Source organism: Macaca fascicularis, chromosome 2 (assembly GCF_037993035.2).
Source record: "Macaca fascicularis isolate 582-1 chromosome 2, T2T-MFA8v1.1".
Lineage (NCBI taxonomy): Eukaryota > Metazoa > Chordata > Mammalia > Primates > Cercopithecidae > Macaca > Macaca fascicularis.
The window spans coordinates 159,735,783-159,752,041 of record NC_088376.1 but is presented as its reverse complement, the minus strand read 5'-3'; the positions used below and the strand labels follow the sequence as shown (position 1 = coordinate 159,752,041).

The 16,259-nt window shown below is 41.0% G+C and overlaps 1 protein-coding gene across 4 annotated transcripts in view; it reads right to left on the bottom strand.

The window, feature by feature from the left end:
* Positions 1-16,259, bottom strand: part of HACD2 (3-hydroxyacyl-CoA dehydratase 2) — a 97,383-nt gene that overhangs the window by 8,256 nt on the left and 72,868 nt on the right. For 3 of the 4 annotated variants that reach the window (XR_006696005.2, XM_005547963.4, XM_045385525.2), the window contains exons 5-6: positions 3,132-3,253; positions 773-951 (exon numbers count right to left, since the gene is read on the bottom strand). The exons of the other annotated variant lie outside the window; for it this stretch is intronic. Coding sequence is in view for 2 of the 3 variants with exons in the window: in XM_005547963.4 (XP_005548020.1) it covers positions 773-951; positions 3,132-3,253 (301 nt within the window). In the remaining variant the exon portion in view is untranslated. The remainder of the gene's footprint in view (positions 1-772; positions 952-3,131; positions 3,254-16,259) is intronic. 4 annotated transcript variants of the gene reach the window in all.

Sequence of the window (16,259 nt, the reverse complement as noted above, 5' to 3'; positions counted from 1 at the left end):
TGGTTATAAGAAGATCTTTTGGTATGTAGAAATCAATCATAGGATTTATAATTGAACATCAGAATTCCAGCATAGGACTAAACTCTTCATCCTCAGAAAGTAGGGCTCACTTCACAGAGACATCAAACGTGTCTTTTTCTCTGTCACTGAATACACTGATAGGCACATTTGATTATCCATATACTTAAATCTTCAGCAGTACTATTAAAATAATTAAAAACCATCTTGAAGAGAACACTGTGTCCCAATCAGTGCTCAACAAGAAAATGAAAAATGTGGAAAAAAATAAATCTATTATTATTTTGTTATGTTTCTAGTTAACTATCAATCAATTCAAAATGAAGTTAAATGTCTATTTCAATATAGTAACCAATGCAAAAGTGTTTTTACCATGTTTTTCAAATACCATAACAAGCAGTTCTTAAGAGAGAGAAAACTACAATCAAGGTAAGGCCTTTAATGGCTTTTTTGTTTTCCATTCAGTACTTTCCCCAATATATACTTAACCTAGCCTGGTACTCAGTTTCAAACCCACATGCTGAGAAGGGCTGCATTTTGGCAACTGTATTGAGAAGGGTTCATCTTTATTCAATTACTACTGGAAAAAATTCCCTTTGAGAGTCAGCATTCAAAAAAACCAAGAAGAATTCCCAATAAATGAGATGTACATTTACTTGGATATAGTGCAAAAACAGTCAAAGATATTTAACTCTAGTTATTGTAGAGCCAAATTTTAAAACATAATTAAATATATGCATAACTGTTTACTTACTTGGAATGTAGGAGATCATTATTAGAATCAGGAATGCATGGTAGTCAAAAGAGAAATTGTATTTGTTGGGTAAACTGATGGAATACAGGCCAGCTTGTCTGACAAAGGGCAGAGCTGCGTATATTGTGAGCAGTTCTCCTGACACTCCCATTGGGTACAGCACAATGAAAAGTGTGTACCTAAAGCAAAACAAAATATTCATTACTGAGGCTCAAAGTCAGCTTTAGGAGGAAGCTGCACTTCCCACCCTTCTAATCAGTCCTGGTCTTTTAGAAAATGATTGTTTATACATTTTCCTGTTTACCTGCTATTCAGATTCAGGTTTTACAAGCCAGTTTTTGAAACCAGCCTACAGCAGGTATATGTTTCCAAATGGTCTAACGACAAAATAAAGTCTGTTCAGGCAGCCTCAAAATTTGGTCTGATGAAATAAACAACTCTTCAAAATTATGCTCTAAAATAACTAAAGTGATGCCAAATGCTGGTAAAGTAGGGGAACTGAGTCATGGTTTATATTGAAGGGTCCTGCCCTGTGGGTCTTGGGATGGGGTTGGGGTGGTGGTGGCAGAGGTGTTGGAACATGTGGTCTAGGAATTCCACACCACACGCAAAGACTGAACAACAACAAAAATAGCACAAACATCTGTATACTGCTACTATTTTTCAAATGTTTGTACGTGCTATTGTGAAAAATTAAATATATGCAATTAAAAAAATTTAAAATTCATAATAGCTTTTGGTTACTATGTAATTTTCCAATCAAAACACCCCACAATTACGATTATCGTCACATGGGAGGGGAATTTGCATAATTTTTCTCTCTTTAAAAATGAGTTCTCCACATTCCTCAAAGAATTCAGAGAGCAGTCACTGCCCTATGGAACTGTAAGCCGCTGTAAGTATTGCTAAAGGAATCATCAGCTCAGACTTTCAACAGCCTTTGGCTGTTTGTGGCTCACAATGTGCAACAGACTACAAACTTCTGTGTATAGGAATTGTGTTGAAGATCTCTGAAGTGGAAGGGAAGACATATTCCCCACTGCCAATTTTAGCCACACTAAGTAGGATGGTGGAAAAAAATCTTTCAGAGGCCGTGGAGAACAGTGAACGAAAGAATCTTTCTCCAACAGTAAAATCAGGGCTTGGTCAACAGACTTCCCTAACAATCAGGGTAAACAGCTTTCACAGTGGCTGTCCAGGTTGGTTAGTAACTGCTCTGTTTCCCATTCTTCCCCTTTCCTAATAAAAATGTTCATTGCAAATGAGAAAAACAATAAAAATAACGAAGGAGTTCCCATACTCGAAATGTTGGAAACAATCGGATTATGTCCCTAATTTAATTACTGAACTCATAAATAGTCTAGGAACCACTGCTTTCCTTCCACCAAATAAGACGTTTCAGCTCCAGGGACAACTGGATCCTTGTGCTTTGTCACTCTCCCTCAAAGTCTTTCCCAGCTCAGGAAACTGCCTACAACTGTCTCATGGACTCATTAAGGTAAGCAGATGAACTACTAGCCTTTTACCAAAGTCATCATTACTTGTAAAAACAAAGCAAAATAATAGCGATACACTAAAACTGCCATGTAATGCTTGTTATTACCTAAAAATTAATTTAAGAGTCACAGCTTCTTGGCAAAATTGAGACTAGGAGAATAGGACTCGGTTCAAAAACACCCATCACAATGGCAGAAGCTCATCAGTAAAATGTGATGATATGGACAAAAAAGGGATGTTACAGCAAATCTCTATTGATTGCTACTTGGTGATGAAATTTTTTTTTTTTTTTTTGAGATGGAGTCTTGCTCTGTCGCCCAGGCTGGAGTGCAGTGGCCGGATCTCAGCTCACTGCAAGCTCCGCCTCCCGGGTTTACGCCATTCTCCTGCCTCAGCCTCCCGAGAAGCTGGGACTACAGGTGCCCACCACCGTGCCCGGCTAATTTTTTTTGTATTTTTTAGTAGAGATGGGGTTTCACCGTGTTAGCCAGGATGGTCTCGATCTCCTGACCTCGTGATCCACCCGTCTCGGCCTCCCAAAGTGCTGGGATTACAGGCTTGAGCCACCGCGCCCGGCCAGTGATGAAATTTTTTTAAAAAAGAAAATACTGTATAATTTAATTGAAAAGAACTGAGTCCAATTAAAATAATTTAAGTAAAATATAAAAACCTTAAAACAGTATTTCCGTTAGTCAAAGTTAAGTACAGAGTCCTATTCTGATGAAATCTACAGACAAGATTTCTACCCAACCCCTGTATCAATTTTATTTTTAGAAACTTGGAGGCAATATTTAGGCAATAAAAGGTAAATGCAATGACAGACCATTTCAAAAGTGAGCCTTCATTCCATGTGCTTTTTTACCTGGCCCATTTGATGAGGTAAGGCAGATGGTTTAACAGACTGAATGTATAAAAGGAGTAACGGATGATTTCCGTGATCGTCCAGGCAATAACAAACAGGAGGACACTGTCTTCACTCTGTACCTGAAGGAAGAGGAAAACAAAAGAAAAAAACCACACAGATAACGTTAATGAAGACAGTGTGCAGCACCCGGCAGAGCCAGGGAGTGAGTCGGCACAGCTGCTGGTCTCTATCCTCAGGGCCCCTGTACAGCAGAAAGAGCTTGTGTGTAAAGGAGCTGGGGCCTAGGATGACAGCTGTGTACATTCCAGAGATGAGGGCCAAGTGCGAAGGGCCTCAGTCACCAGGAGCGAGAGCAGCAGGGCAGGGTAACAAACACGAGAGGTGGGAGTTTTGCAGGTTTGCCAGCCTCATGCGGAGAATGTGGACTGATGTCAGTGGGAGCCAACAGCAGTTAGGTAAGGAAGGTGGGAGGGCAAAGTGGTGGAGAGCTTGGGATCCATTACCAAGAATTTTTCTTGATTTGCGTGACAGCTGCGAACTCAAGACAATTTCAGAAAAGGGGAATGTAAGGATTAAAGCACAACTGGGCTGGGTGCAATGGCTCACGCTTGTAATCCCAGCACTTTGGGAGGCTGAGGTGGGTGGATCACATGAGGTCAGAAGTTTGAGACCAGCCTGGCCAACATGGCGACACCCTGTTTCTACTAAAAATACAAAAAATTAGCCAAGTGTGGTGGCATGTGCCTGTAATCCCAGTTACTCAGGAGGCTCAGGCAGGAGAATTGCTTGAACCCGGGAGGTGGAGGCTGCAGTACGCCACTGCACCACAGCCTGGGTGACAGAGTGAGACTGTCTCAAAAAAAAAAAAAAAAAAAAAAAAAAAAGCACAACTGAAGATGAGGCTAGCTCACAGAGCCAGAAGAATTCCAGTGAGGGGAGGGCTGGGACCATCTGCAAGGCAAGGGCCCATTTATTTCCTCCCATTAGAGACTTCTTCCCCCAGAGGAGGCCTGCATTAACTCCTCTATGATTAGGGAAGCTTCCACACTGTTCCCAGGAGGCAGTTAGAGCCAGAGAGCTTTGAAATCTCCAGCCTCCTCTGAAGTTGCTTTTATGCTGAAAAAAACAATAAAGGTTTAAAAGAGCCCCTAGGTGATTTTTAAGGAGGTTTTCTCTTGTATTGAAAATTTACTGCTGTGGTTTTAACTTTCAGCACCTCCCCCAACCCCTTCCCAGCTGGGTTTGTAATGAACTTTCGTGCTTGAAAATCAACAAGAAATACCCTTGCACCCTAATTCATATTAGTTTCCATATATCCAAAAAAACAAAAAAACAGTCCAAGAGTCGGACATAAATAAGAAATCCCACCCCATAAACCGAACAAATCTTGACAAGATGGACTTTCTGTCCCATTCCTAATATCTAATACAGCGAGGGAATGGCATTCTAGCCTTAACTTTTGCTTCTTTCCATTTGCAATGTTAATAGTTTTTAGCACTTATATTCTTCCTCAGAAAGTGTACATGGAGCGATCCACCTACACAATGAAATAAGTAGTCATTTACATATCTATTAACTAAATTGCTCTGACAAAGAATTTCATAAATGCAGTCACTATTCTCTAAAAATAATAAGAATTTCATACTGTCAAGAGCAAGAGTACTTTCTGTTTTCCTGGTGCTCTCATATTAGCCAAAGTAAAGCAAAAGCCAAACACCTCTAAAGCTTTCATGGAGAGATTTTTCAGTCTGTCTCCAAATCCTTACTTGAATCCATCTATAACAAAATATAATATAAATATAAAAGCACACTTTGCTTTTTGATGTATTTTATAATCCTCCTTAAGGAGATATGTTTTTACAGTTATGAGTGGAAGCCTTGCCTAAAGAGCTCTGGGTTATAATAGGAAGTTCCTTTAATATTTTGTACTGTAAACATCTTGAAAGCAGGGAACGTGTTTTATTCATCTTCTGTTTTCCAAAAACACTGTGCTTTTCACAAGTAAGAGCTCAATAAATAATTGCGGAGTAAATGAATTCAGTCCTAATTGGGTTACTCCGAGACTCAGTTGCCTTCTTTAAGGTGCCTGATAGTTTCTGTGTAGTCTTAGTGACCTTCAAATAGGCAAAAACAAACAAACAAAACTTGAAACCCCCCCAAACCTCCTGCTTTGACCCAGCCTAGAGGTTGGTTATTATTCACCTCCCATCCATCCCCAAGTTAGATCTTAGCCAAAAGAACTATGACAAACTCAGACTAAGTAGGAAAGCAGTCTGTTCCCAGAGTCTAGCTGTGAAGACGATGGCATAAGTCTTTTTTAAAATACTAGGGATGCAGGAAATGACCATTTTGTGCAAAATGATATCTTCCAATCAATAGGAAATGTAACATTGTTATCAAGAAGGGATTTGGATAAAGAGATTGACATTATGTGATTTATAGATAATTATAAACCAATAACACAAAACGGGCAGTTAAAACCAGTATGATCAATGAGACTCGAAGAGATATTTGTACACTCATGTTTATAGCAGCATTATTCACAACAGTCAAAAGGCAAAGAAACCCAGGTGTGTACTGATGGATGGATAAGCAAGATGTGGTCTATACATACAATGGAGTATTATTATATACATACAGTGGAGTATTATTCAGCCTTAAAAGGGAGGAAATTCTTACACATGCTGCAACATGGATGAACCCTGAAGACATCATGCTAAGTAAAATAAGCCAGTCACAAAAAGGTGAATACTGTGTGATTCTACTCATATGTGGTACCTAGGGTGAGGCAGAGACAAAAAGTAGAGACAGAAGGTTGCCAGCAGCTGGGAAGATGGGAAATAGAGAATTATTGTTTAATTGGTATGGAGTTCCAGTTTGGGAGGATTAAAAAAGTTCTGGAGATGGATGGTGATGATGGTTGTACAACAATGGGAAAGTATTTCTGCAACTGAACTATACACTTAAAAGTGGTAAAATGGTAAATGTTATATGTATTTTACCACAATAAAAAATAAATGAAAAAACCCTCCAAACAGCCCTCAGTAACATAAATTTAATAAGTCTAAATGTAATTACATGACTTAGCAACAACAAAATGACTCCAAATCAGAATGGAGAAGACCCACCTTATGAAATCAAGAGATCTGGAGTCTTTGGTGAACCATAAGCCTCACAGGAGCCAACAGGGTGTGAAGTGGCTGTTCAAACAAACAACACTCCAGGATTCAGCTACGTTAACAGTCTTATCCCAAGTACTACACTGTAAATAGATGAGACCCCACTTAGGGAACAGAGTCTGCTAGAAGAACTCCTCAACTAGCAGAGCTGACTTTGGAAATGGAAAGAGAGGGTAAGTACTTTAAAATATGTAAAAGGATACAAAGAGAGGGTAAGTACTTTAAAATATGTAAAAGGATACCATAAGCAAGAGGCAGATGGACATGAGACTAGTAAAACTGGCAGGGAGTAAAATGCTGGGTTCAACCTAAGAAAAACTGAGTAACAAACCAAGTGACTAATCACATAGGCCACTGCAAAAAAGTCGTGTGCTTGTAGGCCCTGGACACATCCCAACCAAGACTGCCCAGGAAGGTCCTACCAAGGACAGGGGGCTGAGCTGGCCTGGGGCGGCCAGGGCTGCTGCTGTTCTTTGGAAAGGTGTGTGCCCATGATCCCTCCACAGGCAAGGCGTGAAACGCTGGCTAATACTGACTTCCTTGCATGAGCTGAAATTTTTCTAGTTGGTGAAAAAAATGGGTAGAAGTTTTGATGTTTCTTAAAAATAATTTTTCTTTCATCCAAAAGGCCAGAGAGGAGAGAATAACTGACAAGCTCTCCTGTCATCATTACTGACTGCTGAGCATGTGAAATGTGAACAGTTCTCTGGCTATTATTCCCTGCTTGATGGCAAGGTCTTCAAGGGCCCAGGTCTCATCATTTGGCTTCCTCAGTCCCGACACAGGTCTGGACACAGGGATGTGTGGAATCAACGCCCCTTAAATCGGATGATAACTTATATTTTTCTTTTCCTCCCCATTTTTTTTTTTTTCTTTTTTTGAGACTGGGTCTTGTTCTGTTACCCAGGCTGAAAGGCAGCAGCACAATCACAGCCCACCATAGCTTCAACTTTCAACCTCCCAGGACAGCCTCCTTGGGACTGATCCCCCCGCCTCAGTCTCAAGAGTAGCTGGGACTACAAGTGCGTGCCACCACACCCAGCTAATTTTTTTCTTATTTTTTTGTAGAAATGGGGTTTCACTGTGTTGCCCAGGCTGGTCTTGAACTCCTAGACTCAAGTGATACTCCCTCCTCGTCCTCCCAAGATGCTGAGATTACAAGTGTAAGCCACTATACCTGGCCACTTTTCTATTTTGAAAGCAACAATTGGGAACATTTTTATAGTAAGTGGGGAGCCTCCTTTCTATTAAGTGCCAGTGAGTCATCAATAGCCTCACAGGAGTAAGAAAAGCTAATTTAGCTTAGGAGGGGTTTTCTGAGGTGCAAAGGATTTGGATTATAAGAAGTTCTACTCAGCTGCTTTTTGAATTTATAACTAGAAACATATAAACATATGATTTTATTAATTATCAAGAATAAGAGGTTTATGGCTGAGGGGCTCATGCCTATAATCCCAGTGCTTTGGGAGGCTGAGGCAGGAGGATCACTTGAGTCCAGGAGCTGAGATCAGCCTGGACAGCATAGTGAGACTCCGTTTCTACAATAAAATTAAAAAGTAGCCAGGGTGGTGGTGCACACCTGTGGTCCTACCTACTTGGGAGGTGAGGTGGAAGGATTGCTTGAGCCCAGGAATTTGAAGTTAAAGTGAGCTATGATGGTGCCACTCAACTCCAGCCTGGGTGACGAGCAAGACCCTGTCTCTTAAAATAAGAAAAAAGGAGGTTTAATAAGTCTGCTTAAAGATTTTAATGCAAATGTTCGTAGAGTATTAGTCATAATTGAAAAGTGAAAACAACCCAAATATCCATCAACTGGTGAATGGATAAATGACATCTGATAGATATACCTGTACACTGGAATACTATTCAGCAACGTAAAGGGAAGAAATATTGACACATGCTACAACATAGACAAACCTCTAAAACATTATCCTGAAAGAAGCCAAATGCAAATCATCATACATTATATGATTCCATTTATATGAAATATTCAGAAAAGGCAAATCTAGAGACAGAAAGTAGATTAGTGGTTGCCAGGGGCTGGGAGTGGGAACTAATTATAAAAGGGCATAAGGTCTCCATGATGTGCTTATTTCACATTGCATCCCTATATCAAAACATCTCATGCACCCCATAAATACAGACACCTACTATGTACCCACAAAATTTTTAAAAAATAAAAAAAAATTTTTAAAAGGGTATGAGGGATCATATTGGGATGATGGAAATGTTCTAAAGTTAGATTATGGTGACGGTTGCACAGCTTGGTACATTTACTAAAAACCATTTAATTACACACTTAACATGGCTGAATTTTGTAAATAATACTTCTGTAAAGTTATTTAATTAAAAAATATCTGGGAGGTTGAGATGAGAGGATAGCTTGAGCCCAGGAGTTCGAGACCAGTCTGTGCAACATAGTGAGACCCCCTCTCTTAAAAAAAGAAAAAAAAGGAGTTTTCTTTAATACATATTATTGCCTTTTAAGAGAAAAGGGACATTTAGAGCAAAGAGGGAGAAGGGAGATGATGAAGATTTACCAAGGATTTCTAAGAAGAGGGAGACAAAAGCCAGGTTTAGGATAGGTTGCCAAAAATGCCATAAAGCCATGTTTCGAAGTTGCATGTTCAGAAAGATGGGCACAAATCGGGGAGTGGGTACCATGAAGCCCTTCCTGTTAGGGAATCTTCCTTTGCCTGGCATAGTGAGCTGTGTATTGGATACTCCACGCTGCAGACGGAAGGTTTCCACCCCCTGCTCTAAAGCGAGGGAGGAGGCGGCTGGGTGTAGGCGGCTTGTGTAATTTAGCCAAGGGAGTTTACATAGAAATTCAAGCTGGAGAAACAAATGGGTGCAAGAGAAAAACCTTTACACACAAATAGCATCATATGTTTGACTTTAAAAGGCACAGGGAGTATCAGTACATGAAAAGCTGTCATTTTTATTACAGTCAAAGAAAAACAGATGGTGCCACATAAGAAAACCACTATTGTAGAAACCCTATTCTTCTTAGCATTTTGGAACCCGCTGCTTACTGTGCTGGTTATTTCAAAGAAATTCTCTAACCAAGCTTTATGGCAAGCATTCTTTCCTCTTCTTAAAACCCCTTTCATTTGTGAAGAGATTTGGTAAGATCTAAGAGGGTAGGACTAGGGTTTGCTTTTGGAAAAACCGTACGTTTGTCTTAGTCTGCTCAGGCTGCCATAACAGAATACCATAGACTGGGGGGCTTAAACAAGAGAAAAGTATTTTCTCACAGTTATGGAGGTTGGAAGTCTGAGATCAGGATGGCAGCATGGTTGGTTTCTGGTGAGGGCTCTTTTCCTGACTTGTGGTCGGCCACCTTCTAGATGTGTCCTCACATGGTATCTTTCTTCATAAGGGTGCTAATCCCATCATGAGGGCTCCACCTCCTCATGATCTCATCTAAACTTATTTCCCAAAGGTCCCATTGTCAAATACCATTGCACTGGGGGTTAGGGTTTCAAGATATGAATTTTTTGTGGGAGGAGACACAATTCAGTCCATAGCAATGCTCTAGACTAGGTGTTGGCAAACTTCTTCTGTACAAGGCTAGTCAGTAAATAATTTAGGGAGGGTTTGTACCACATGTGGCTGTTGTAATATATTCATCACTGTTTTTTAAACCCTTTAAAAAATGCAAAAACTATTTGCTGGGCATGGTGGCGTGTGCCTATAGTCCCAGCTACTCAGAATCACCTGGGTCTAGAAAGTTAAGGCTGCAGTGAGCTGTGATCACACCATTGCACTCCAGCCTGGGCAACAGAGCAAGACACCGTTTCTAAAAAACAAAACAGGCCGGGCGCGGTGGCTCACGCCTGTAATCCCAGCACTTTGGGAGGCCGAGGCCGGTGGATCACCTGACGTCAGGAGTTTGAGATCAGCCTGGCCAACATGGTGAAACCCCGTCTCTACAAAAAATACATAAATTAGCCCAGCGATAGTGGCATGTGTCTGTTATCCCAGCTACTCTGGAGGCTGAGGCATGAGGATTGCTTGAACCCGGGAAACGGAGGTTGTGGTAAGCGGGGATGGTGCCACTGCACTCCAACCTGGCAACAAAGCGAGACTCTGTCTAAAAAAACAAAAACAAAAACAAAAACAAAACAAAACCCACCAACCAACAAAAAAAAAAAAACTATTATAAATCACAGGCTAGATTTGGCCTACAGGCCAACCTCAATTATAGATTCATTTAACCCCTCCAACCTTCGACTTCTTTTTTTTTTTTTTTTTTTTTTGAGATAAGAGTCTTGCTCTGTCACCCAGGCTGGACTGCAGTGGCGCAATCTCTGTTCACTGCAAGCTCTGCCTCCAGGGTTCACGCCATTCTCCTACCTCAGCCTCCTGAGTAGCTGGGACTACAGGCGCCCGCCACCATGCCCAGCTAATTTTTTTGTATTTTTAGTAGAGATGGGGTTTCACCGTGTTAGCCAGGATGGTCTCGATCTCCTGACCTCATAATCTGCCCGCCTTGGCCTCCCAAAGTGCTGGGATTACAGGTGAGCCATCTGGCCTGGCCCCTGTGACTTCTTTAGCATACAAATGTCACCCTGCAACATTTCTTTGACAGACTGTGTGGGGAGGTGGGGAGAAGGGAGTCAACGTCTATCACCAATGGACTCTATAGGGGGAAAAAGCAACCTTGTAAGAACATGTATAGGCAGGTTTTTCATGTTATTGTCATTTTAAAATCTCAGTAATTTCTTGTGTGTGTGGATAATATAAAATAAAATTTACCATTTAACAATTTTAAGTGTATAATTCATTGGAATTAAGTACATTCACCATATTGTGCAACCATTACCACTATCCATTTCCAGAAGGATTTCATCATCCCAAATAGAAACTCTGCACCCATTAAACAATCACTCCACATCCTCCCCTCACCGCCCACAGGTAACCACTATTCTATTTTCTATCTCTAAGAATTTGTTTATTCCAGGTACCTCATATAAGTGGAATAATACAGTATGTGCCTTTATTTTTTTGAGATGGAGTTTTGCTCTGTTGCCCAGGCAGGAGTGCAGTGGTCCAATCTCGGCTCCACCTCCCGGGTTCAAATGATTCTCGTGTCTCAGCCTCCTGAGTAGCTGGGATTATAGCCACCCACCAACACGCCCAGCTAATTTTTATATTTTTAGTGGAGACAGAGTTTTGTCATGTTGGCCAGGCTGCTCTTGAACTCCTGACCTCATGTGATCTGCCCACCTCGGCCTCCCAAAGTGCTGGGATTACAAGTGTGAGCCACTGTGCCTGGCCCAGCATGTGTATTTCTATGTCTGGTTCATCTATGTATTAAAATTTCCTTCCTTTTTTTGTCTGAAAAATATGTCATTGTATGTATATACTACATTTTGTTTATCATTTGTTGATGGACATTCGGGCTGTTCCTACCTTTTTGGCAGTTATGAATATGCTGCTATGAACATTGGTGTATAAGTTCAAGTACTTGCTTTCAGTTCTTTTGGGTATATTCTTAGTAGTGGAGTTATTGGATCGTATGGTAATTTTATGTTTAACTTTTTGAGAAACTGCCAAACTGTTGTCCACAGTGGCTGTACCATTTTACATTACAATCCTACCAACAGTGCGCAACAAGAGTTCCAATTTCTCCACTGCTTATTTGCTGTATTTTTTTTTTTTTTTTTGGTTTTTTAAAATAATAGCTGTCCTAATGAGTGTAAAGTGTTATCTCATGGTAGTTTTGATTTGCACATCCCTAATGACTAGTGATGTTGAGCATCTTTTCATGTGCTTATTGGCTGTTTTATATCTTCTTTGGAAAAATATCTATTCAAATCCTTTGCCCATTAAATTTTTTTTAGCGTCTCTTTTTAATATTTATGGTGACAGCAGCAAAAATTATACCTAATTGTTACTGAGCTCTTACTATATGCCAAGCACTTTTTAACATATATTACCTCACTGAATCCCCATTTTACAGATGAGTAAAGTGAGGTTTACAGAATTTGAACCCAAGGTATGTCTCCTAAACCTGAGCAGCTCTGGCTTGTCTTCTTGGGCTTGGGGGTCTCACATGCATGTGTGCACGGACGCGCGCACGCACACACACGTTGTTATGGGGTAACAACTATCTTTCAAAATCAGTAACTTTTGGAAGGAACCCTATGCAAGAAGAGCCTAGAGAACAGATAAGGTAAATGTGATATTTACTTAGTGTCAATAAAGACATTAGTTCTCCAACAAATGTTGCCTACCTCTGAAAAGGGAATAGAGAATATGATTTGAACTTCAGGGACTGAGGGGAAGAGGTTCACCGAGAAGACTGAGTAAAGCATAAAAAACTACAGGTCACTAGCACCCAGAGGTATCTTTAATATGTCCATGAAATGACTTCTAGTTGTACATCAATGACCCAAGTTAAAATACAACATGAGAACTTGAAACAAACACTAGTGAATTACCTAAAGTTAATGTGAATCTTCTTCCCTGAGTCTTGTTTTGCTAACAATCATTTCTTTTTTGTTTCAGTCCACCTATGGTTAGGATGTTTGACCCTCCAAACCTCATGTTGAAATCTGATCCCCAATGCTGGGGGTGGGACTTGGGGAGAGGGTGAGTGAGTTCTCACTGTTAATTTCTGTACCACTGGTGAAGAGCCCTCACTATCCCCTGGCTCCTCTCTCTTCATGTGACCTCTGCACAGGCTGGATCCTTTCACCTTCCCCCACGAGTGGAAGCAGCATGAGGCTCTCACCAGATGCAGCTGCTGGCACCATGCTTCCTCTACAGCCTGCAGAACCATGAGCCAAATAGACCTCTTATCTTTTTAAATCATTCAGCCTCAGGTGTTCCTTAATAGCAGCACCAATGGACTAAGACGAGCCCTGTTTATTTCTGGATTTAACTTATTGTCAAGACCCCTAAAAATTTATCTCGAAAGCTTGTTCCTCTTTTCTATCTCTGCTAAGCAGAAATTGAAATACAAAATACGATTTCAATTCAAAATGAAAAGAAACTCATAAATACCAAAATTAAAAAAAGAAAACAGGAAAAAAGGAAGAATGAAATACTTCACTAGGCAAGCTTCTGGTTTTCCACAGATCAGCCCAATCATCTCAAATATGTCTTTGGATAAGATTCACCTGAGATCACCTCTTTCCCTTCCCCATGTGGAAGACACAGTATCGTGGCTGAAAACTCAAGGTGGTGAGGACATGGAGAGGTGAGGGAAGGTGGTGGGCTAACACAGGTATGAACCAGAGGCCTGGCAGTTGAGGATGGGAGTGGTGAAGGAGAGACAGAGGTGACAGGTGGAAGAGATAGCCAGTGCAGCTGGAAAACCAGTCACATGGAGCAAACAAGCAAACTGAGCAAAAAAATCAATATATTAAGAAAAATTGGCTTCTTGCTGTTGGAGGAGGTTACTAACAAACATGGAAGGGAAAATGCCAGAAAGAACACAGAGGTATTAGACTGTGGTTGGACGGATCACTATGAATCCATGATTTATACACATACACAGCTATATAAATACTTTTAGATGTAAATGTGTGTGAGTATATATGTGTGTACGTGTGTGTGTATATGTATGTATATGTATATGTACCCAAGTTTTCTCTACTGAGAGGGTCTAGAAGCAATGACATCTCAGTAGCAGTGAGCATCTCATCTACCCAGATCCTGGATCCTAAGTTACCATCCTCTACTAAAAGGAACCAGGCAGGGCTCTTTGGCAAAATGGCTGATTCCAGGGCTGGGGCTGGGGTAGTACAAGATGAGTCTGGAAATCTTTTTGTGCCAGATCATAAGGAAATACTCAATGGATGATGGAAGTAAGTCAAGAGGACCAGGAGGAAGAACTCCCACTGGCCAAATCTAGATAGTTTTAGCATCAAAATAAATAATAGACTATAATCCATTGAATTATACAGGAATTCATGAGTCCAAACAGATATAAATAAAATAAATAAATGGGAGAAAGGGAAAGCTATTTCTTATAGAATGCCAACCCCTATGTATAAAAGAAATGACAGAAATAGACAGTGGCCATTTGATAACCATCATAGAGGTGGCTGACATAGGCAGGAGTCATTCCCACAAAATATTCATTAATAAAAAGGAGGTGAACTAGAAGTGGAGAAACCCGGCAGATACTAACAGGAGCAGGTGACAGAGGTCAATGTCACCAGGGGTGGGAAGGGTAGTCATGGCGTGCCTCCCGAGAAGAGCAAGCGTGGCTTGAATTGGTTATGAGGGAATGCTGGATGGACCTAGGCTGAGAACTTACAGCCTGTACTCTTTAAAACTGACACAAGGTCATGAGGGACAGGGCAAGGCTGAGGAGATCGTCCAGACTGAAGGAGTCTGAAGAGACCTGACAAAGAAACAACACACGGATGTGGCAGGAATACCACAGCAACCATGTGTCTCCTCCCATGAATCCCAGTGCTCAGCACAAGACCTGGAACACAGAAGATACTGATTAAATATTTTCTCCATTCTGGAATGCAGAAAAAAGACATTGTTTGGACAGTTAGTGGAATTTGAATGGAGCATACTGGATTAGACAGTAGTGTTGTATCAAGGCTGATTTCCCAATTTGGAGAGTTCTATGTGGGTGATATAGGAGTGTCTAGAACACATACTCAAGTACTCATGGGTGATAGGATGTTACACACAGGTTGCTCTCAAAGTTCAGAAAAAACAAATGATAATGCATATAAAAACACAGAGAGGCTTAATATGGTGGCTCATGCCTGTAATCCCATCACTTTGGGAAGCTGAGGCGGGCAGATTAGTTGAGGCCAGCAGTTCGAGACCAGCGTGGGCAACATGGCGAAACCCTGTCACTACAAAAAATACAAAAATTAGCCGAGCTTGGTGGCAAGCGCCTGTAGTCCCAGCAACTCAGGAAGCTGAGGTGGAAGAATCGCTTGAGCCCAGGAGGCGGAGGTTGCAGTGAGCCAAGATTGCGCCACTGCCCTCCAGCCTGGGGCACTAGAGTGAGACCTTGTCTCAAAAAACCAAAAAACACAGAGAGAGTAGGAAACGAAACAAATGAAGTAAAATGCCAATAATTGGGGAATCTGAGTGAAGAGAATATGAGAGTTCTTTGTACTGCTCTGGCAACTTTTCTCTAAGTTTGAAATTACTTCAGAGAAAATTATTTTCTAAAAATCACCTAAATACTAAGCAACCACTCTGGGGATACAATAAGAAGGAAATATAACTATTATCTGGTTTTCTAAACATTATTTTGGGTGTGAGACCTCAGGATCTGCTGGAAGAGGTGGGCTTTATAACCACAAAGACATAACATTTATAAGAAAACATATCAACAAGGGTACACAAATGGAAGGTAACTTGAAAGGGAACAGCAGATTGAACACTGGCCCCAATCTGCCTCCGCATCAGTATTGTCTTAGAGTGTAAACACACCAAAGGCAAGGTCACAAACTTGCTTTGAAGAAGGGCTAGCTTAGTTATAAGGCAAAATAAAATTCTTAATAAATGCTTTAGATTGGGATAATAATGATGATTAAGATAATGATAGTTCCCATTAGCAGGGCTAATTATTCCTTAAGAATGATAAAAGTAATTATGCATAAATTTTCACCAGCTAACTGTGAAATTATTTTAGTATGTATAAAGAACATACTCAGCTCTGTGTGAAAAGCCAATTATATTTCTGTTAGAAACCTCAGGATGGCCGGGCGCGGTGGCTCAAGCCTGTAATCCCAGCACTTTGGGAGGCCGAGACGGGCGGATCACAAGGTCAGGAGATCGAGACCATCCTGGCTAACCCGGTGAAACCCCGTCTCTACTAAAAAATACAAAAAACTAGCCGGGCGAGGTGGCGGGCGCCTGTAGTCCCAGCTACTGGGGAGGCTGAGGCAGGAGAATGGCATAAACCCGGGAGGCGGAGCTTGCAATGAGCTGAGATCTGGCCACTGCACTC